We start from the raw sequence: 21,906 nt of genomic DNA on the forward strand, positions 1-21,906 counted from the left end.
ACCACTGAGCTAAATCCCCAACCCCTAGTTGGGTGCTCTTAACCACTGAGTTATCTCTCTAGCCCCTCCACCAAGGTTTCTTACATAGCTTTTCTTTTGGTTCTGTTTTGTCTGTTTTTGTTTTGTTTTTTCCCCGAGAACATGGTTTCTCTGTATAGTCCTGGTTGTCCTGGAACCTGATTTGTAGACCAGGCTGGCCTCTGCCTCCCCAAGGCTGGGATTAAAGGCATGTACCACTTACTCCTGTCCTTCAAAGGGTTTTGTTGTTGTTGCTTCTTTTGTTTGTTTGAGACAGGGTTTCTCCGTGTGGCACTAGCTGTCCTGGAACTCACTCTATAGACCAGGCTGACCTCAAACTCACAGAGATCCACCTGCCTCTGCCTCTCAAAAGAGAAGCTGAGAAAAAAATGTTTGGCCTCAAGCAGTACCGCAGTACCCGGTCGCCGACCTATGTGAATCACTAGTGGATGACCTTGGGCAGGTCGCTTCTCCAACTGCAGACTCTGAGAACTGCGGTCACACAGGGTTTGTCAGGATCCAGTAAAAGAGAGAGAACACAAACTGGCCCCTTGGGTGTGGGGGGGTGTCTGTGGCTTTACATTGGTAAGTGTACACATGAGTCACATGGGGAGTAGGGCACCACTATGGGTCTCAGAGGACCCTACACATACCCTCAGCCTTACAAGGCACTTCGCCTCAGATTTCTCTCTCCTGAAACCACTTTTCCCCCCTGGATAGATGGAGAAATTGAGGGGTTGGGGGGGGGGGTAAGCACTGGGATTAGAGACAGATGCCACTCCATCATGCCACTTACGTGTGTGTGTGTGTGTGTGTGTGTGTGTGTGTGTGTGTGTGTCTGATTGTATGCCTCCTGTTGTACACCTCATGCATTCAGGAGCCCACAGAAGTCAGAAGAGGGTTTCAGATCTCCTGGAATTAAAGATGCAGGGGGTTTCGAGGCACCGCATGGGTGTTAGAAACTGAACCCCAGTCCTCTTTAAGAGCAGTGAGTGTTCCTAACCATTGAGCGAGCTCTCCAGACCCCTGGATCTGATTTCCTTGCAGCGCTGAGGATCTGCACGCATGCCAGGCAGACACACTCTGAGTCACCATCTCAGGCCTCTTGTTTGGGTTCCTCCCTCATCTGAGCCTCCATTAGTTCCTTCACTAAATGGGGGCAACAAACAACAACCGCTGAAGCCGAAATCTGGGTTTGGGGGCATGCTCTGGGGCACTTAGCCAAACGCTTTCCATTCCACTGAGCCTGGGAGCCTGAATCCAGGGAGTCCACACCTCATGAAGAACAAAGTGTGAGCTGGGAGAGTGGTTCAGTAGTTGGGAACTAATGCTGCTCTTGCAGAAGATTCGGGTTTTATTTAAAGATTTATTTATTATAAGTATCCTGTAGCTGTCTTCAGACACACCAGAGGAAGGCATCAGATCCCATTACAGATGGTTGTGAGCCATCATGTGGTTGCTGGGAATTGAACTCAGGACCTCTGGAAGAGTAGTCCGGTGCTCTTAACCACTGAGCCATCTCTCCAGCCCAAAAGATTTGAATTTAGTTCCCAGAGCCCATGTTGAGATGCTTACAATCACCTGTAACTCTAGCTTTTGGAAATCTCGTGTCTCTGGCCTCCAGGGCACCTGCCCTCACACGCACATAACAATATGCTGATATGCACAAACACATACTTCAAGTTTTAAAAAGAATAACTCATTAGTAAATTATAAAGGTTCAGATGGATGCAAGATATTATTCAGAGTCATGTCTTAGCAGAGGAGACTTGTACAACAACCTAATCACTTAGCCACATTCCAAACTCCCCATATAAATGTTTATATAGGCTTACATCGTTATCTGGTAAACCCAGCCTCGGGTTTGATGGTTACTCTATAAATATTTTTTAATATTTGTTTGTTTGTTTTTATTCTTTTAGGGAGAGTCTCATTATATACCCCCGGCTGACCTGGAACTCACAGAGATCCACCTGCGTCTGCCTCCCAAGTGCTGGGATTAAAGACGTCTCCTCTGGCCCCTTTTTAATGTTCTGAGATAAGTGTTTTGCTATGAAACTCTGGCTGGCCCGATAGCAGTTTTGTAGCCCACGGTGACCTCAACTCATACCTCATAATGAAGTCTTTTTTTTTTTTTTTTTTTTTTTTTTTTTTTTTTGGTTCTTTTTTTTTTGAGTTGGGGACCGAACAGGGCCTTGCGCTTCCTAGGCAAGCGCTGACCGCTGAGCTAAATCCCCAACCCCAGGAAGTCTTCTTTCTCAGCCTCCCAAGCAAAGGACTGGACCAGTCTGGCTTTGAACTCTCTGCAGTGTGTGCCCGTGTGCGTATGTGTGTGTCCATGATGAACATGAGAAAAACATGTGTGTTGTCTCCTCCCACCATTCGGTTGAGGAGGCCACGCTTAGAAGCGCAGGTTTGACCTTGGACCACCTTTGTCTACTCCCTAGCCGTGACCGTGAACTTCCGATTTTCTACCTCCTCTAAATGATCTGATGATAGGCGCCCCCACTCCTCCTTTTCCAAGGGCTGGAATGCAACCTCGGGCTTCACACATGCTAGGCAAACCTTCTACCAACAGGGGGCGCCTCCCAGCCCTGGGGTTCACCTTTGAAAAGAGCCCACATCGGGGTTGGGGATTTGGCTCAGTGGTAGAGCGCTTGCCTAGGAAGCGCAAGGCCCTGGGTTCGGTCCCCAGCTCCGGGAAAAAAAAAAAAAAAAAAAAAAGAGCCCACATCAGACCTTAAGGAGCAATCCACCCTTACCACTTATCTCCGATGAAAGGTTGCTTTCACGGTCTCCAAAGATTCTGCTCGCCTAACCTGGGCCAGCGCATCTTCCAGTCAGGAGATGAGCGGGGGGGCCCCCAGCAGATACACCCTGAGTGAGAAATGGGCCCACTGCCCTAATTCTCTTCCCCCATCTCTACCTCCCTCCATCCTGAGAAACTGGAAGAAACCAGAACTTTGACCTGCCCTGTAGCCCAGCAGTGACTCAGGTCTTATAAGGGGGTATAGATGAAAGGACCTGAGGCCCACAGATGTCTGACTCAACTTCAGGACCACTGCTGGCTACCACAGTGTCTGGGATAGAGTCTGTGGGGCCCCTGACAGCCTGCAAATGAGGATGGGGAGTCCTGGATGACCCCTAAGACTTCCTTAGCCAGAGTGTGTTGAGAACAGACACGCATAGACCCCCTAAACTCAAACTCAGCTCCTGACAACAGCCAGACCCTACTACCCTCACTGAAGCTTTGTTCTGTCCTCTGGGTTCTCCTACTTTATCCCTTACTCAGCACCACATTAAGGAGTACCCTCCTCCTCCTTACAGAGTCCCTTATCTTCATTCCTCCAGATCGCTCGTAACTGACGACAAGCCATAAAACTTAAGTTGTAACTGGTTCATTCACTCACTCACTCATTCATTCATTCATTCATTCAGTGCTAACTCTTTGGGGCAAAGTGCCAAGTCTTGGCCAGACTCACCAAGGCTAGCTTTCTTCTGAGGCTGATATCCCAGGAGTTCTCAGTTAAAGGATCGGATGTTTGCAAAGTCCCATGGGCAAAGCCACAGGGAAACAAACAGCTCTGGGGAAGCTGAAGGAAGGCAGGGTCTACTGATGACTTCCCAGCAATCAGCTCCATGCCTTTCTCAGCCCAGCCCAACCCAGAGACAACACCCCCTGATGGCCACTCATTCCTTAAGCATGTGGTCACAGCTTCTGCCTGCATACCTCTAGGGACAGGGAGGTCATCCTGACAGTTCACCTGTCCCATCCCTAGACAGTCACGGACAGCTAGAATGTTGTTCATGCGCATTGGAATGTGTCTGCCTATAGCTCCCCATTTTTGTCTTTGTCTAGAGACACACCCCAGTAACCTAGTTACCGCCCGTGCAAACAGAAGTGCCTGTTCCAAGAGCCCTCTCTTCTTCAAGTCCACAAGTGGATTTGCCAGCAAGGTGACCTGTGACCTCTAAGCAAGGTGTGTGGGTATGGGAAGGGAGAGGCCGAGGGGGTTGTGTAGGGGGGGAGTGTGGGAAAAAGATCTCAGCTAACCCAACAAGTCCTAGGATTCTCCCCGCTTACCTGTGAGTCACCCCCAAACTAGGCCAAACCAGTCCACAGGCCCACATGCTGCCAAACGCATGCCTCATCAATCAGACAGGCATTCGCAGAGTCGAGGACCCACCACATCACAGAGCACGAAAACACAGAGTCACCCGCCTGGACGAACACAGCCGGGAATCCGCAGCAACACACACATGGTCACACACCAAGAGACACAAACACGCAGAGGCATAATAGGCGAGCAAGCCACATGCTCCGCCACGGAACACATAGGCACCATAGCACACATGTGCTCGTATGTCCAGCACACACCCATTCAGCTCACAGCCAACACATGAGCGCTCTCTCTCGGTGGCGATCCATCTACCCTTGGACAGGAGCACGTACGTGGGGCACGCATAGCTCATACACTCCCACCTGTTGCCCTGCTGTACTCTGCCCCTTTCCCGACATTAGCCAAGAACCCTCCAGCACAGAGTGGGTAGAGAAGGACCATGTCCCTGGGAGTCACCTTCCTTCCTCTCGGTAGGTGCCTCCTAGATTCCAACTCTAGGCTTTATTCACCTGGACCCCAATCAACCAGAACCCCACGTTCCCCACCTCACCCTCCTGCATGTTTCCCATCTGCCTCTAAAAACAGCTCATCCCACCCCCTCATCCTTTTACAGACTGCCTTCCCATGCTGGGGTACCCTGGCAGCTCTCAGGGCCAGTTTGGATCGCCACCGTCCTCCTCCCTAGGGACAGAACCAGCTCCTACTGAGGGGACCTGGACCTCCATGCTTTGGCTTCTGTTAAGCGTGTTTTCAGGCCACCCTGTGCTCTGCACAGGGCCAAAGAGGCAAAGTGTGCAGGGGGTTGAGGGTGTGGGTGGGTGGCTAGGGCATAGACAAACCTGGGTTTGAATTCTGACTGTCCAGTTGGCTTTGGGCAAGTGACTTGTCCTTGTTGAGCCTCGGTCCCTACTCTAATTAGCTGGGGTTCATGGAAAAGTTAGCTCCTATTCTGTGGATTAAATGAGATGACACACTTAAAACACAAGCCGTAGATGACTGGCGCCTCTGCCGTCAGCAGGAGCTTCTCAGAGGCCCCTCTGGTGGCCCAGGGCTGGCCTAACGAGGTCCCGTCTTCATTCCTCCTCAACAAGTTTTGAGGAATCCATACCTCCCCGCTCTGAGACTACCAGGATGCTTTAGGAGACTCACTTCAACACAAATAAAAACCGAGGCTTGGGAGTCTCGGCGCCGCTTTTGTGGCTGACAGCAGAGCCAGGTGGGATAATTACCATTGCCAATGGCGTGTAATTAATACGCATCCCTGCTGTTTTGTCAGCCCAGCTCAGTGGAGTTCAAAGCATGTGCCCGTACCCACCTCCTTCTTCCTCATCTCTGACTACCATACCCATTCAGCAAAGCAAGACTCAGAGAAGTTAAGTAACCTGTGCCAGGGCGCCCAGCCCCTTGGCTAGGTGCCTATTCCCAGGCTGGGTCCGCAATCTCTTGCAAAGAAGCCAGGATTAACAAGAGTAGCTGAAAGGACGGTTACCCTGACTACCCCATCCTTTCCATAAGATTTCCCTTCCTGAGGGGAGTGGTGGGACAGGGAGGAAGGCAGAGATGAGTTTCAGCCTAGAGGTGACGAGAAAGAGAAAGAGGCATAGAATCAGGGAGTGGACACGGAGTCGACTCGCGCCCAAGGTACCAAATGAATGAGAGCCTCCCGCTTGCGGAACCCAGGAACAAGGCAGAGGGACCTAAGTAAGAGTTGCCACATCAGACTAACCTCCCACCATCGCGCCCCTCACTTACCGGCTGTGTGGGAATCCAGGTTCCCAGCCCACTCGGCGCTCCTGCTGGGCCTTGCTTCCCTGATGCTGTGGGACTCTCGGCGGCGGCTCCCCAGGCGGGTTGATTGGATACCCAGTAATGGGGCGGAGTTCCTGAGGAGGTTCCTGCCAGCCCCTGGATTCCTCAGGGCCACAGGGGTGGGGAGCTGGTCTGGCCGGTTCCTTACCTTCCTCCCCAGGTGCCGGTCCGCACCCTTGCAGGGTGACAGTGATATGGTAGCGGGTCCTTCTGACACAGAGACGAGTGTGTAGGGGCTCTGGCTCTGACTGGGCTGACCCTGAGGTGTCAGGCTTGCCCTTTGCCCCTGCTGCTGTGAGGAAGGAATCCGGGCGGGGCAGTAGGGGTGCGTCCTCCAGGTTGCTGGGTAGCTCCGGCTTCAGTAGAACTTCTGGAGCGCCATGTTGCGGGTGCTGGCAGGGGGCGCCTGGTGATCCCTGTTTCAAAGAAGGAGAAGCAGACTCTGGGCGGGAGGGATGGCTGGGACCACCAATGGCTTCAGTAGAGCTTGTCCCTGCTGGGCACTCATGCTCCATGGAGTCATAGCCGGCCAAGTCACACGCACTGCCCACAGCTGGTCTCTGTAGCCTTCCCAGGGGTTCGCTTCGTCTTCCTGAGGTGTGGAGTCGCCTCTGAGTCCACAAACCACCATGGCTCCTGACCCGAAGGTCCCATTCTGAATGGCTTTGGGTTTGAACCTAGTAGAGGGCAGAGGCAGGGACAAAGTGACAGGGACATGGTGTGACATCTCCCCTCTGGAACCTAGGTACCTCTGGCTATCTTTGGCTGTCTTCCTTCACCACAGGAAACTGAGTAGAACCTCTCAGAGCAAGACAATGGGGCAGGACCATGGTCAAGCCTTTCCCGAATATCTTACACTAGAGGAAAGAGAAGATGGAGTCACGTCCTAGGGAGGGGAGGACTGCTAACTGTCAGGGACCACACTGCTGCCCTATGCACAGGGGTGGCGCTGGGCCCAACTATGCCTGCTCTCCCTGAAGCTTCCTCACAACCCTCTTACTGCTTTCTGAGTCCCCAGCCTCTGGCCCTAATCTAGGGATTAGGGAATGTGTGGGCAAACCTGGCCCAGCTGCCCACAGCCTCTGCCTGTTCCCGGCCATCAAAAGGCCTGCGGCCTCCTCCCTTAAGCCCTCCCAGCCCCTAGTTCCCACAGTACACCAGGGAGGATACATGGGGGCATTGAGGTAAACACGGGGCAGGACAGAAGCAAGAGAAAGCCCCACTACCCGGCTCAGAGGAGGGGGACAAATCCTAACTTGTCTGCTGTCCTCCCTGAGATCCAGCCAGTTGTGGGAACACTGGGGACAAGATAAGGACCCCAGGTACTGGCCACATAGTACCCGTTTCTTCTTTTTCTAAAGATTTATTTATGATGTGTATGAGTACACTGTTGCTGTCTTCAGACACACCAGAAGAGGGCATCAGATCCCACTACAGATGGTTGTGAGCCACCATGGGGTTGCTGGGATTTGAACTCAGGATCTTTGGAAGAGCAGTCAGTTCTCTTAACCACTGAGCCATCTCTCCAGCCCACATTACCAGTTTTTAAGGATGGACTTGTGTCCTTGAAATCTGAGGGGAACCAAATCTAGGGACAAGGTCCCATCTAGCGGGGGCCTTTGACACCACTGTCTTCCTCTGCTTTGTTCCTGTGTGTGTATTTTTAAGACAGGGTCTCACTATGCAGCTCTGGCTGTCCTCTGTAGACCAGGCTGGACTCCAGAGATCCGCCTGCCTCTGCCTGCTGAGTGTGGGATTAAAGGAGGGTGCCACCATGCCCGATTTGGTTCCATCATCTTTAAGTTACTCATTTATGAAATAGATGTGGCTGCGAGCTCCCCGCGGGCTAGACATCCTGAGAGATCCGAGAGACAGCATCATGGGGTCTTCAGGGAGGCAACTTGGGTTGGAACCCCAGCTCCTCCACACTCTCACAGGTGAGCATCACACACACCCTCACTTCTGAATAGGTCGGTATGTAAATCTCTGTGAGCTGAGCAGCACCTGACTCCTGATGTGCTACACGGAGACAATCCACGCAGAGTACCCAGGCACAGGAGCACCCGCCCATACAAAGAGGCGCACAGGGAGGACTTGGATGCTTGATGACCTCAGGAGGCAGGTTCTGTCCGAAGGGAGAACCTTTCTCACTGCTCTATTCGTGGCTCCTGTCCTCTTTGCAGAGAGGGAAACCATCCAGAAGGTTAAGCCACATACCCTGTATACCTCCGTGGGACTACGTCAGGAAGGGAAGAGAGGAAGGCAAAAGAAGAACTTAGGTCAAAGACATTGAAGGAGCAGGAGTCCCTGAGAGCAGGCCGCATGCCCCTGCACTCCCCAGAACGAGGTGTGCACTTCTGTTTCGTTTTTTAAACCTTTCATCTTTTAGCTCACTGGATATTAATTTTTACTTATGTGTACATGCATCTGGATGCATGCACATATGTGCAGGTACCCATGGAGTCCAGGCAGTATTAGATTCTTTGATGGCTACGTTACAAGGAGTTGTGAACCACCAGATATAGGGTGCTGGGAGCAGAACCCAGGCCTCTAAAAGAGGCACAAACGCTCTTAACCGTGGAGCCGTCCCTCCAGCATGAAATGCTCACATGTTTAACACCCTGACATTTTGCTGGCCTCTCTGCATCTATTACTGAATTCCTCCCCACGGCTGAGAGAGGTACTACTTCACCCCTTCAGCAGAGGAGGGGAGAGATGTCCAGGGCCACACAAGGCATCAAAATCAGGAAGAGCCCACAGTCTGGGTTCTTCATCCTGCCCAGCTCTCCAGAGCTCCTGGGCCCAGCCTCCTGCATTCGTTTCCTCCTACCTTGAGGCTGACATTGTTGGTGCTGCCCTGACCCTGAGCAAGGTCAGGGCAGCTCTGGCCACCCCAGGGCCTGAAAAGGAAGCACAGGGAAAAAGAATAAGAAAATTCTGCCCTGGGTTGGGTCCCTAACTCCAAAAAAAAAAAAAAAAAGAAAAAGAAAAAAAAAATTCTGCTGTCCCAACACTGTCCACACAGTCCACATAGACTGAGATTAGCGGCCCCTGTCCACCCAATCCAAGGCCTACAGCCTAGCAGAACGTCCCCCATTCAAACCTTCGGAGAAGCATCCTGTGCCCCCTTCACCAGTTCCCTAACACATGCACTCACACACACATGCACACGACAAGAGCACAGTCCCCTGATGACTTTATTATTTTTAAGATTTATTTGTTTATTTCATGTATGTGAATACACTGTCGCTGTCTTCAGACACACCAGAAGAGGACATCGGATCTCATTACAGATGGCTGTGAGCCACCATGTGGTTGCTGGGATTTGAACTCAGGACCTCTGGAAGAGCAGTCAGTGCTCTTAACCACTGAGTTATCTCCCAACTCCACCCCCCCCCACCCCATGACTTTAGTATTTCCTGTTTACCAAAGCCCTCTGGGTGCCAGGCTTAACCCTAGGTCCCTGTCTATCTGGTCATTTTTAGGCCTCAGAAAAAAATGTCAGCATCTGCATTCTTCAGATAAGAAAAACAGAGGCACAGAGAGTCAAAGTCAGTTGCCTCGAGTCACACAGCTTGTGAGCCTTAGGCAGAGGATCAGCAGAACTGCCTGTCTCCAAAGCTTGACTGGACATTCCACGAATGGGAGACTTAGACGTGTGTTGCCCAACCCGCTGCCCCTCCCCTGAGTGATCAGCCAGGATCAGAGGCCTGTGCTTCAGTTCAGGGCCCCATTCCCACGGCAGGGAGGAATGGGGCCCCCCGCCATATGCCCGGCATGCGTGTACCGTCATGCTGGCCCTGCAGTCCGTCTCCTGCCCTCCTCACTCCTGACTCACCTGCACCCCAAGCCAGCCTCCTCTCTGACTTGGGAAGGGTGTGAGGAGAACCTATCAGGCCTATAGGGCAGGTTTCTGCCAGACAGGGTAAGGGAGAGGGTGTGTTTTCCAGGTGGGAGTGGGCAGAGCTCTCGCAGGGTGTGGGCACCCCAGGGCACTCAGGCTTCCAGGCACAGGGTGACTGGGCCCTCCCCTCTTTAGGGTGAGAGAGCAATACTATCCCCTCCCAGCTGCCCCCACCACGCCCTCTTCCCTCCTGGGCCAGCAGGCCTAAAGACAGCTGTGTCATGATAAGATCAGAACAAATTACCCAGTAACTGCATAGACACACAAAACCAACCCCCGGTACGGTCGGCGCACCACACACTCTGCTCGCTCGAGGCCTACAAACCATGGGGGCCGATGGCATTTTCACTATCCCCTCCAAGCCATCGGGTTCAGCCATCCACAGGGCAGGGCGGTTCTCCACTCTGAGCTTCTACGAAGGGCTCAGAGAGGTGAAGGTACCTGCCCAGGCTATTCCGGCAGGCAACCACGGGACGTATAGCCTGCCAACACTGGCTTCTGCTCTAGCCATCTGCATAGCAACAGGGCTTTCGGAGAAGTGCCTTCAGAGGTCAGCCAGCTAAGGGGCATATCTCAGCCTCATGTCTTCCCACCTGTGTGACTTTAGATAGGTGACTTCCGTCTCTGAACCTCTGCCTCACACGGGATCTGAGTCACACGGGATATAGGTCTTCCTGGGCTGCCAGGAGGATTGCTTCAGATCATCCAGGGAATGCATGAAGCAAGTGGCATATAAAGGTTTATTGTGGGTATCGTCAAGAGCCATTGCCAGGTTCCGGGGTGACAGTGAGAAACCCATGCGTGGCAACTGAGGGCAAAGACCGTTTCAGAACCTGTCAGACTCACAACAAAGGACCACAGAGGCCAGAGAAACATTGGCCCGGTGACGTGAGAACCAAAGTCCACAGCGGATGCCACGGCCGGCAGCAAGAGGAGGACCTACTGGGTGGAAAAATCCTTGGTTGGTGGCTTGCCTGACAGGAAGTTGTCAAAGTCGCTTTAGGTTAAAAAACAAAAACAACAGGAGGACAATCCAAAGTAGTGGGGCATATTTGTAATGTCAGCACTTGGGAGACTGGGCAAGTACAAGTTCAAGGCCAGTCTGCTTCTACAAACATACCACTACCTTATCTTCTAACACACACACACACACACACACACACACACACACACACACACACACAAAGAAATTCCACAGTTCACAGATCCAAATCATGGTGCCCGGTCACTACTCATGCGTGCTGATTAGAACTCTCATTCATTTTTATAAACACACGAGTCACAAATGCGTGCCCCTAGGCCAGCCTTTCCCCACCTCCCCTCACCTATCCTGGAGTCTGGCCTCCTTTGAGATCTTCCCCTTCCTCTCCCTTCGGCCCCCTAGTCCAGTCAAGACTCGGGCCAGGCGAGCTCGGAAGCCCTTGCGCGGCTCTCTCATGGCGAAATCTAGGTCTTCAGGTCTGGTGCTTTGGGCCGGCGGGGCACTTGGCTGAGCCTGCCACCCGGATCCACTGTCCAGGCCAGAGAAGCGCCTCCTCCCGCCCGTCCCTCTGAGCAAACAACGACCTCGCTAGCTAGGGCTGCGGGTGGGGAACCTGATCCAGATGTTGTCCATGCCCTGGGGCTGCGGGTGCGCCCTTAGGGTCTTGTGCCCACCCCAGATCTCAATCTGAAGCACTTCTCCCAAGTCCCACACAGACCTCCCCCTCCTGAGGTCCTGCTCTCTGCTCGCCCTTGGAGACATCGGTGAGGCATTGTGTGCGCACTCCTCGGGGGAGTTGGACCTGTTCACAAAAGTTCACAAAGACAAAGGGAGTCTGGGAGCCCCGGGACCGAGCCTAGGGATTTCCGGGAGTTGCTAGATTCCTGAAGCAGAGCGCGGGCAGGAAGTGGGCAGAGTTCCGCTAACTGGTCCAACTGAGCCAGGCTTAACCCAAGGGGCTGGCATCCCTGCACCCTAAAGGGGTGACAAAAGGTGAGCAGAGCCCGGGCCTTCGTTGCTGGAAGGGCAAAGCCCACCTTGCCATTGTCTGATGGGCTCCCTAGGAGGGTTCTCTCTCCCGTCTTGGTGCCACCTACCACGTGGAGTGGGATTTTCACTCCTTATGAAGGTGAGGAGGTCACATGAAACCAACAGGGGTGTGACTGGCGCCCCCCTGCCGCAATGGGTCAAAGAACCTTACAGTGACTTGGAATGAGTCATTCCTTGTAGCCTTCTTTTATTGCGCTTCTAATCTGATCTTCGGGGCAGTTCGGGCTGTTCGCTTTCCTGCCAGGCTCACACGTCAGAGAAAGGAACACATCGCACATCTGAGGGGATTCCCCGGAGGTAGGCCATTGGTGCGGCTCAATTGCCTCACTCTTTTGCAGGTTTGTCCCTTACTGTAGTCCTGATTAGCTGGACGCCCCTTGCCCTCTGGTCCTGATGCACAGGGGTCATCATGGTTCTAGGTCATTCAGGAGAGGACAAGAGTATCTAGGAATATCTTTTTTTTTTTTAAAGACCTGTTTATTTTATATATATGAGTACATTATTACTGTCTTCAGACACACCAGAAGAGGGCATCAAGTCCCATTACAGATGGTTGTGAGCCACCTTGTGGTTGTTGGGAATTGAACTCAGGACCTCTGGAAGAGCAGTCAGTGCTCTAACCACTAAGCCATCTCTCCAGCCCAGACAGGGGTATATCTTATGTCTCTTTTTTCACCCCCATGCGGGGCAGGAGAATTACATCACACTCCATCATGGCAAGTAATCCCAGCTGACCTCTACCTGAGCTGAGAAGGAACTGCAGTTAGAAAGTGGTAGGCAGGAACCCAGGGGACAATCGGAGGTGTTGGGAAAGGTGTTCAGGAAGGACTGCAACATGTCGTGCGATTGGCCAACGCACAAATCCGTTCTTGCTTCATTCTCCAGTTACTTCAAGATGCTTTGTTCATCAGATCAAGTAACTAAAGCAGCTGACAATAATCTCACCGCTGAGGTCCTCCTGCCTCCGGTGTCCCTCCTTCCCACAGAGCACACTCTACCTTCATCCAGTCCCGAGAGGTAGCACTGTCCCTTGGTGAGTTGAGATGGAGAACTCAGGCCCAGGTAGGTCACAGGCAAGAGAGAGGAACCCAAACCCAGCCTGAGGCAGATGGCTGCATGGACCCATCCCCAGACGGACTGTGTATCCTGCCATTCCCAAGTGAGGGGTTGGATCTGGCAGGGACATTCCCCTCCACTAGAGACACTCAGGAGGCCTTGACTCGACACTGAGACCATCTTTTAATTGCCAACACTCTGCTCCCAGAGAAATCCCGCTCAAGCTGTCTGTCCCTGCCTTCCCTTGGATACCGAGGACACCTTGTCCACATTCCGGCCCGTCTTCCTCTCTTCCACAAGATCTAGTGCTCCTTGGTGCCACTGGGAAAGGCAGGTGAGAGAGGCGAGGGGCAGGTGGGTGTGGGTCAGGCCATGGAGCTGAGGAGCCTGCAGCCTAGGGTGCAGCTTAGGGTAGACATTCTGGGTGAGGTGACTTGGACAGATGCTGCATTGGAAGGGCCTGGCGCCTGAGTGCAGGCGAAGGTGGGTCTTGAGGTTGCTGGAACTGCTGAATCGCTTGTGGCACACCTGGTAGAAACGGGTACTCCAGTCATCTCCGCCCTCCGACTGGCTCAGGGACACTCTCTCCATGCCCCTTTCCCGCCTTGGAAACACCTCCCCTAAGCCAGACCCAGAAGCTCTTCCTGCTGACTAGAGCCTGCGGGGCTGGGCTTAGCTTTCTCTTTTCATTTCTGTGTGATTCTGTATGAATGACCTCCCTCAGAGTTTCTTTCTTTCTCTGCCAGCAATAGGTGAGCGCTGATTTTCATCCTCATCCATTAGAGAAGACCAACTAAGGTAATCACATAGAGCCCTGACACAAGGGGCTGCAGCCTCAGGGGGTGTGGTTAGCACTTGTTGGGATGCTGGACAAGCCAGGCACTGACTTTGCATAGTCTTCCCAAGAACCCATTGAGTGAGCAGAGGCTCGGAGGAAAGAAGCCACTAGCCAAAGGCCACACAAGTTGGAAGGAGGAGCTAGGATTTGAACCATAGTCTGATTTTGTAGGTTAGACCCAGAACCACCACGCTGCTCTCACTTCTGCCCCTGTCAAAGGAAGACTCCCTGCTTGCCCTCCCAAAGGATGAGGGCAGACTCAAAGAAGGAACCCATGGATCCGATTGTTTCCCTACTTGGAGTCCTAGCTTAAGTTATGGCTCCCTCAACAACCACAGAGGTAGGAGAGGACATGCGTGCTCGGGGAGGGGTCTTCAGTTTCATTATTCTCCACGCATAGACACGCGGCTGCATTTTCTTCTATAACATCACTTATTCCTGCGACCATCCTCTCTCTCTCTCTCTCAGTCTCTCACACACACACACACACACACACACACACACACACACACATATACACACACACACACACACACTCTCACACACTCTCACATACAGACACTTACATACACACTCACACACACACACACACACACACACACACACACACACACACACACACACACACACACACACACACACACACACACACACACACACACACACACACACACTCACATACACACACTCACATACACATACTCTCACACACACACTCACACACACACACACACACACATACACATACTCACACACACTCACGCACACACCACGCACAAACACACACACTCATGTATACACACACGTACACACATACAAACACACACACACTCACTTACATATACACACACTCACATACACACACACTCACACACACACACACACACACACACTCACACACACACTCACACACACACACATACACACACGCACACTCACACATGCGCACACCAGTTCTCTCCACTGCTCACCTTCCTACCCTCTACACCCTCCTCCCCATCTTTACTTTCTCGGGATTAGGTAACAGGCGCCACCCCTCCAGGCATTAGGATTCCTCACCAAGCTGCAAGTGCACATGTGAAGGGGAGAAGGGTGTCACCTGGCACTGGTGGGGCCGCTCCCCGGTGTGCACCAGGTGGTGCTTTTGCAGGTGGGCCAGCTGGGTGAAGCGCTTCTGACACAGGGCACACTGGAACGGGCGCTCCCCACTGTGCACACGCAGGTGAACCTGGAAGAAAGTTTGCCAGCTGCGTAGAACATCTAACAGGGCCAAGTCCACTCCAAATCTCCACCCACATCCTCTGCAGGATCCCTTGCTGGTACCCAGGTCACTCTACCACTCCCTCAGAAGTTAGTACCCAGACACTCTCAGGACCCAGGTCTACCCCAAAGCAAAGATTCACGAAGTTAGATAAAGGAAGCCTAGGTATCCCCTAGAGCAGCCACTTCAAGTACAATTCACAGAACACCAGCATTAGTTTGACCTTAGGAACATGCTAAAAATGCAGATTCTAGGGGCTGTCCCCCTAGCCCTGCTGAGTCACTAAATCTGAGGCCAGAGGCCAGGAATCTGCAGGTTTGCTAACTCTCGTTTCTCCAGTAACCGTAACCTGCATATAGCTTGTGGTCCTTGCTAACAGTGAGTGGCTATGAGCAGCCCAGGCTGGATGACACTTACACAGATGACACCTACAGCATCTGGCCTTATTTGTGGGATCCCACTTGAAAAAGGCTGTTTGTAAGACTGTGGTCTCCATTCACCAAAACCTACCCATCCCCCCCTCTCTTTTTTTTTTTTTTTTTCTTTTTTTTTTCGGAGCTGGGGACCCGAACCCAGGGCCTTGCCTCCTAGGCAAGCGCTCTACCACTGAGCTAAATCCCCAACCCCTCCCCCTCTCTTTTAACCTTCAAAAAAGCAATAAAGAGGCTTCACTGGGAACCCAGAGAGGATGCTAGCTAGGAGAGAGCTTAGTAGTTGATGCCAAGAAACTGAAATCCAAGCTTGGACCCACTAGTAATAAACTGTGGCTACCCTGGAAATTTCTGTCTACTATGGGCCTCAGTTTCCCCATTATTAACTTAAATAAGGTGATATCATACACAGTTTTTCGGGATGGGAGAGACTTTGATGTTCACTTCCCCTCTTTATTTGTTTGAAATGGGATCTCACTAGGTAGCCCTCGTTGTCCTGGGAGTTGCTGTGAAGACCAAGCTGGCCTCACATCCACCGAGATCCGCCTGCCTCTGCCACCCAAGTGCTGGGATTGGAGGTGTGCACCATCACTGCCCACTTTTATTTTAGCTGGACACTCACTCAATCACCCAAACTGACTGTGGATTTGCACCGACACCCTTCTGCCTCGGTCTCCTGAAGGGTAGAATCAAAAGCGTGCTCCACCAAGCCCAGGTGGTGCTCAGTTTATCCCGAATTTATTCCCTCCCCGCTCCTGGGAGAAACCTCAAGACCACTTGTCCCTAGGAAGTCTCCAGGAGTGGCTTCCAGATTTCAGGACTTGATTCTGAAAGCAAGGTGAAAGGCAAGAGAGGAGTCACCAGAGGATAGCAGGACCTGGGAAGCCAATACCTTCAGGTTGGACAGCTGCCCAAAGTTCTTGCCACACACGTTACACTCGTATAAGATTTTACCATTCTCTTTCTTCAGAGGGTAGGGTAGGGCTATGACACCTGCCCGGGAGCCTGGCACAGCCTGCCTTGCAGGAGCTGTCACACCAGCTTGTCCTGGGGTCAAGGCATCTCTAGAGCTCCGACTCCCGACCTGGGAGTATAGGGTGTGGCCAGCACTCTGGAAAGCTCCTGAGTAGAGAAGCAGGGTCTTCTCTTGGGGGCTATGGGGTCCAGGTCCATTAGCTGTCATAAACAAGCCAGCCCCAGTCGTGGTGGGGTATGTGGAGTCCGGGGGCAGCATGAAGAGGTGTGGACACTGGGCAGAAGGTTGGGTCCCATAAGTGAATAGGTAAGGGAGAGGCCAAAGTGGGTACCCAGGGAAGATGGGGTAGATGTGGATGGGGGTTTCCTTGGAGATGAAAGTGGGAGGAAGCCAGGGCCAGAAGGTTAAGGGACTAAGGCTCTTTCTGTCCAGCCCAGCCTCTGGGAAGGAGCTGGTATGAGGAGGAAGGGCTGAGTAGGCGCCTCTTTCTGGCTGGTTTCCCATCTCTTCTCTGTTCGGTGGGTCCTTGGTTGTGAGTTTCTCGATGTCCGTAGATGTTTTGTACAGGCTTGGTGGCTGGTGTCCTGAACCGGAAAGGTAAGGATCATCAGGCCCTGCACTGTCTGCGGGCAAAGAGCTCCGAGCTGGGAAAGAGCCCGCAAGATGATGGGGCAACATGGGCTAGGCCCTTTCCTCTGGGACTCAGTTTCCCCACCGCTACTGAGCCTAGAATAAAAGCTGCCCGTGTGCGGGGAGTGACTGACAAATTCAGGGAGAGAAAAACCCTATGAGCAGCCCACTAACGTCAGGGAGAGGTTAAGTGTGCAGAGAGGCAAACTGAAATTTAAGGGAAAGGTCCCAGATTAACACTAAGAAATTGGATGTCATGGGTCAAGAGGGGCTTGCCTAAGGGTCCCAAGGGGCAGCTGCCAAACACGTGACTAATTTTAAAGTACGTTTAGTAAGCTGTTCAGTTCTTTGTTGAGCAATGGGGTGCATGCCTGTGGTCACAGAACTTGGGAGGCAGAGGCAGAAGAATCAGGAAGGAGTTCATGGTCATCCTTGACTGCATAGTAAGTGTGAGGCCAGCCTGGGCTACATGGGATTCTGTTCTAGCCTGGGCTACATGGGATCCTGTTCCAGTAAAAGTGAACCAAAAAATTTAAAAATAATAGGGACCGCAAGATGGCTCAGCAAGAAAAGGCGCTTGCCGCCAATCCTGACAATCTGAGTTCAAACTCCAGAATCCACAGGGTAGGAGAGAAGTTGCTCTGGCAGGCTATCCTCTGACCTCCCGCTGCACACCATGGACACAGGCAGCAAAGTGTGCCTGGGGCTCTATCCTCACCAGTGACCGAGTTCCAGTCCCCTCTGCATCCCCAAGCCTGTGTCCCCTTCAACCCACCAACAGAGCTCCCAGATCCAGCCCCAAGGCCCCTGACTCACTAGTGTTTGAGGCATCCTCTCCGAGATCCTGCGAGGCTCTGCCTAGGGGTATCTTCTGCAGGGCACACAGGCGTAGGTCCAGGCCTTCGGGGCAGGCCAGCAAGGAGGGCTTAGCCGGTGCCAGTGGTAAGGGGCACATCCTCTCACTCCAGGGTAAGTCACGAGCATCCATTGTGTCTGGGAGTGGCTGAGAAGTGTCAGCTGAGCAGACCTGGGAAGCAGAGAAAGGGGCTCGAGGATCTGGAATTGGGAGTCTCCTGGATAAACTCTGAGGGGAATAGATAAGCCGTGGACACCACCTATTGCACCTCTCCTTCCCTTCTCCAAAGGTTTCTCCAAGGGCTTTGTTCATTGACCGTCTCCTCTCCTCCGTATAACTTGTCCTGTTCTCCCTCTAAACCCCCACTCCTGATCACCCCGGTATTCATCTCTAGGTTATTCTGAATGGGATCAAAGTAAACTTAGAGGAAATTCCTCATCCAAGAGTGCAAACCCCACGTGATAGCTCTGAGCCCCTTCCCACTCAGTACTCCAAGTCCATACTCATCCAGTGAGTCTTGTGTGGTCTACCCTCTTCTAGTCCATAAGACCATCTGAGCCACCTACAGCATGTGCTCGGGACCTCTGAGGCCTAACCCACTCATGCCTTCCGCCCTTCTTAGTAATTGGCAGACATTCTCAGAGAGAAGGCTAGGTCCCACCCTACCTGGTCATCTTGATAGAGCCGGAAGTCCAGGCTGGAGAACAGGGAGCCTCCTAAACCATCCAGGGCTTTCCTCTTGTAGCAACAACCCAACTGGGTAGCTGGTTTTGCCTTCATGGTCCCACTACCTGATGGGGAGGCGGGTGCGTTGAGGTGAGCTCAGAAGGCTGGGTTCTACCTAGCAGGGTCCACTCACTGCGAAGTGAGGCAGTGAGCACGTCACTGTCTTCCTGGCCTCCGTTTCTCGGTTTGAAACCGAGCGTGCATGGGGCCTTGAGTTTGATCTCTAGCAATACATAAACTGAGCATAGTGGGGAACACTATAATTCAGGCACTCGGGAGGAAGGGGAGACTCCGAAAAAGCAAAGAAAAATGCGAATGTCCTAGCTGATGTGTGTCTTTTTGTTTGTTTGTCTGTATAGTTTAGTTTTGTTTTTTTCCAAGACAAGGTTTCGCTGAGTACCTGGCTGTCCTGGAACTTGCGCTGTAGACCAGACTGGCCTTGAACTCAGAGATCCCCCTGCCTCTGTCTCCCGTTTGTACTGTCACCATCTGGCTGGCAACTGTCTTAGTCCTGCCATGCAGACATTCCAATGACTCTTTCCCGGAAAGTGCAGGAAGGACATAAAGGAAGAGGAAAGTTCTCATGAGGGTTCTGAGGGCACATTCTGGATTCCTCAAGGCTGTTGAGAATTGAGGAGCCTGCTCTTTTCATAGAGAACAGGACAATACCAACCACGGGCTCCTACATCCAGGCTCACCTAGGGGGCTTTTCTGGGAAACACTAGGAAACATTGAGAGATGCCCGAGGTGCTACCTGACTAACCTGACAAGAAGATGCCCAGGTGGGTGCCAGTTGGCTCCCTGCAGCTCTGACATTTTCATCTGAGGCCACGCAATATAGTGGTCAACTTAGCTAGGCAAACGCCATCCCACCCTCCTCTCCTAAGTGGCCCCAGATGTCTCTCAATCCAGTGACTCGGACCCCCAACACCCTGCTCTTTCCCTCTCTCCCAACTGTTGCTCTGCCTTGGGTCTCAAATACCGTAGTCTGGAGTACCAGCTGGCCTTGTGGGCTCTTCAGCGGGTTCTGCAGCAGCCCTCTCTGGTTGGAAAGGAAAGAAGTCGTGCAGGCAGGCAGTGGTGCTTGTATCTGAGGCCCCAGGGGGTGACAGGAAGATGCAACACATTTGAAGTTGCCTTAAATAGACTTCCAGGAAAGAAAGAGAGGGGTTCTGAGCAGGATGCCAAGCCCCTTTGGTCCTAGGGCACGATCTTCTCGCTTGGATTTTTTTTTCCTCTTTTTGAAATAGGGTCTCTGTAGCTGAGGCTGGTCTTGAACTCCTGGTCATTTCTTATCTGTTTCTCGAGCACTGGTACTGGATGCACATTTACCACACTCACAACTCAGACTAGGATATGAGTTTTGGTTGTGGTCCTGGCTGTCCCCACCTCTATTGATATACTATGTGCTATTGCTGTTTTAAGACAGGAGTTCATGTAGCTTAGCCTCGTGACCCCCTCTAGAACCCAGGCTAGCTCTGAACCCTGGTATCCTCCTTCCTCTACCTCTCCAGTTCCAAGATTGCAGCTCTGAACTTCTACGGCTTTTTTGTTTGTTTGTTTGTTTGTTTGTTTGTTTTTTGTTTTCTTTTTTTCAGAGCTGGGGCAAGTGCTCTACCACTGAGCTAAATCCCCAACCCCAGCTCTGAACTTCTACGGCTGGCCTTTTGTTTGTCTGCCTGATACATTTCTCCTCTGTGCGAAGTTAGGCAAAGGCTCTCTCCCCCTCGGCAGCCTCTCCAGCTTACAATGGGAAACCCATGTGACCCACACTCCAACTAGAAGACGTAGAAGTAGGTCTAAGGTGAGCATCTCCCAGACATCAGAGCAAACAGCTACTTTCGCAAGCAGCATGCCATGTGCCTGGCCCTGCGCAAGGCCCTTCAGGTCTTTATCCCTTCTAATCTCCACCACACATCTGAGGAGTTGGTTTGGTTATTCCCATGATCGATGAGCTCAGGGGGAGTAAGAAACTCAAAGTCACACAGCAACCAGCCAAAAGGTTCTAGTGTCAACCCTTAGACTTTAGGATCTCTCGGTAATGGGAGTTCCTCATGCTTAGCACACAGAGAGAGCTGGGGGTCCTGACAGTCATTACTGTCCCTTCTCTGGTTTGCCTGCTGTTTATTCGTTGGCCCACTTGGAGCTAAACCCAGGGCCTTGCACATGTAGGCAAGTGTTCTACCACTAAGCAATGTCTCAAGCCTTCTCTTTACTTTTTGGGGGTGTGTTTGTGTACATGCATGTGTACATATATGTGTGCATCTGTGTGTACATGCATCTGTGTGTACAGGCATCCGTGTGCACATGCACCTGTGTGCACATCCACCTGCGTGCACATGCATCCGTGTGCACAGGCATCCGTGTACACAGGCATCTGTGTGCATAGGCATCTGTGTACACATGCATCTGCGTGCACATGCACCTGTGTGCACAGGCATCTGTGTGCATAGGCATCTGTGTGCATAGGCATCTGTGTGCATAGGCATCTGTGTGCACATGCATCTGTGCACACATGCATCTGTGTACATAGGCATCTGTGTACACACATGCATCTGTATGTACACGCATCTGTATGTACTCGAATCTTATGCACATGCATGTGGAGGTCAGAGGTCAACATCAGGTTTCTTCCTCCATCATTCTGCATCCTATACAGATATTCTTCTATATGTATACTTTTATGCGTACATGTATTTTTAAAATGTTTGTTTTTGAGTGCATTGTGTGCATGTGCGTGCGTGTGTATGTGTATGTGTTTATGTGTGCATGCACATGAATATTGGTGCTTAGAGAGACAACGGCAGCCAGATCCTCCAGGATCTGAAGTTACAGGCAGTCAGGAGCCACCCAGTATGGGTGCTCGGAAACATGCTCCAGTCCTGGACCAGAGCAGAAAGTACTTTACCCATCGATCCATCTCTCCAGCCCCTCCATCTTATTTTTCAAAGCAAGATCTTTCAGTGAACCCAGAGTTTGCCAATTCAGTTACACGGGGGTGCCGGTAAGTACCAGAGACAATCCTGTCTCTGCCTCCCCATGGGATTGCAGGCACAGGCCTCTGTGCCCAGCTTTTTGTGAATGTTGGAAATCTGAACTCTCGGATCTTATTTTACCCATCCAATCATTCCCCTAGCCCTTGTCTGTCTGTCTGTCTGTCTGTCTGTCTTAAGACAAGATCTTATTATGTAGCCCTGGCTGGCATAGAACATGCAATGTAGGCAAAGCCTGCCTTGACCTCAGAACTC

General features: G+C 52.1%; 3 protein-coding genes across 3 annotated transcripts; all 3 read right to left on the reverse strand.

Moving 5' to 3' along the window:
* Positions 1-2,889: 2,889 nt before the first annotated feature.
* Positions 2,890-11,568, reverse strand: LOC116894904 (collagen alpha-1(I) chain-like). The gene is made up of 3 exons (XM_032896502.1): positions 11,178-11,568; positions 8,779-8,848; positions 2,890-6,625 (listed from the first exon to the last, which is right to left on the reverse strand). Exons 1-3 carry the CDS (start codon positions 11,288-11,290, stop codon positions 5,888-5,890), a joined length of 921 nt encoding a protein of 306 aa, XP_032752393.1. The 5' UTR covers positions 11,291-11,568; the 3' UTR covers positions 2,890-5,887.
* Positions 11,569-13,113: 1,545 nt separating this feature from the next.
* LOC116890290 (tissue-resident T-cell transcription regulator protein ZNF683-like) lies at positions 13,114-17,124 on the reverse strand. Its single transcript, XM_032891001.1, has 3 exons — positions 16,363-17,124; positions 14,878-15,006; positions 13,114-13,468 (listed from the first exon to the last, which is right to left on the reverse strand). The coding sequence occupies exons 1-3, from the start codon at positions 17,122-17,124 to the stop codon at positions 13,160-13,162; spliced, it is 1,200 nt and encodes a 399-aa protein (XP_032746892.1). The 3' UTR covers positions 13,114-13,159.
* A 718-nt stretch (positions 17,125-17,842) lies between these two features.
* LOC116890291 (tissue-resident T-cell transcription regulator protein ZNF683-like) lies at positions 17,843-19,719 on the reverse strand. The gene is made up of 3 exons (XM_032891002.1): positions 19,641-19,719; positions 18,599-18,723; positions 17,843-18,103 (listed from the first exon to the last, which is right to left on the reverse strand). The coding sequence occupies exons 2-3, from the start codon at positions 18,710-18,712 to the stop codon at positions 17,843-17,845; spliced, it is 375 nt and encodes a 124-aa protein (XP_032746893.1). The 5' UTR covers positions 18,713-18,723; positions 19,641-19,719.
* Between the last annotated feature and the right edge of the window lie 2,187 nt (positions 19,720-21,906).

This window comes from Rattus rattus, chromosome 1 (assembly GCF_011064425.1).
Source record: "Rattus rattus isolate New Zealand chromosome 1, Rrattus_CSIRO_v1, whole genome shotgun sequence".
In the NCBI taxonomy this organism is placed as follows: domain Eukaryota; kingdom Metazoa; phylum Chordata; class Mammalia; order Rodentia; family Muridae; genus Rattus; species Rattus rattus.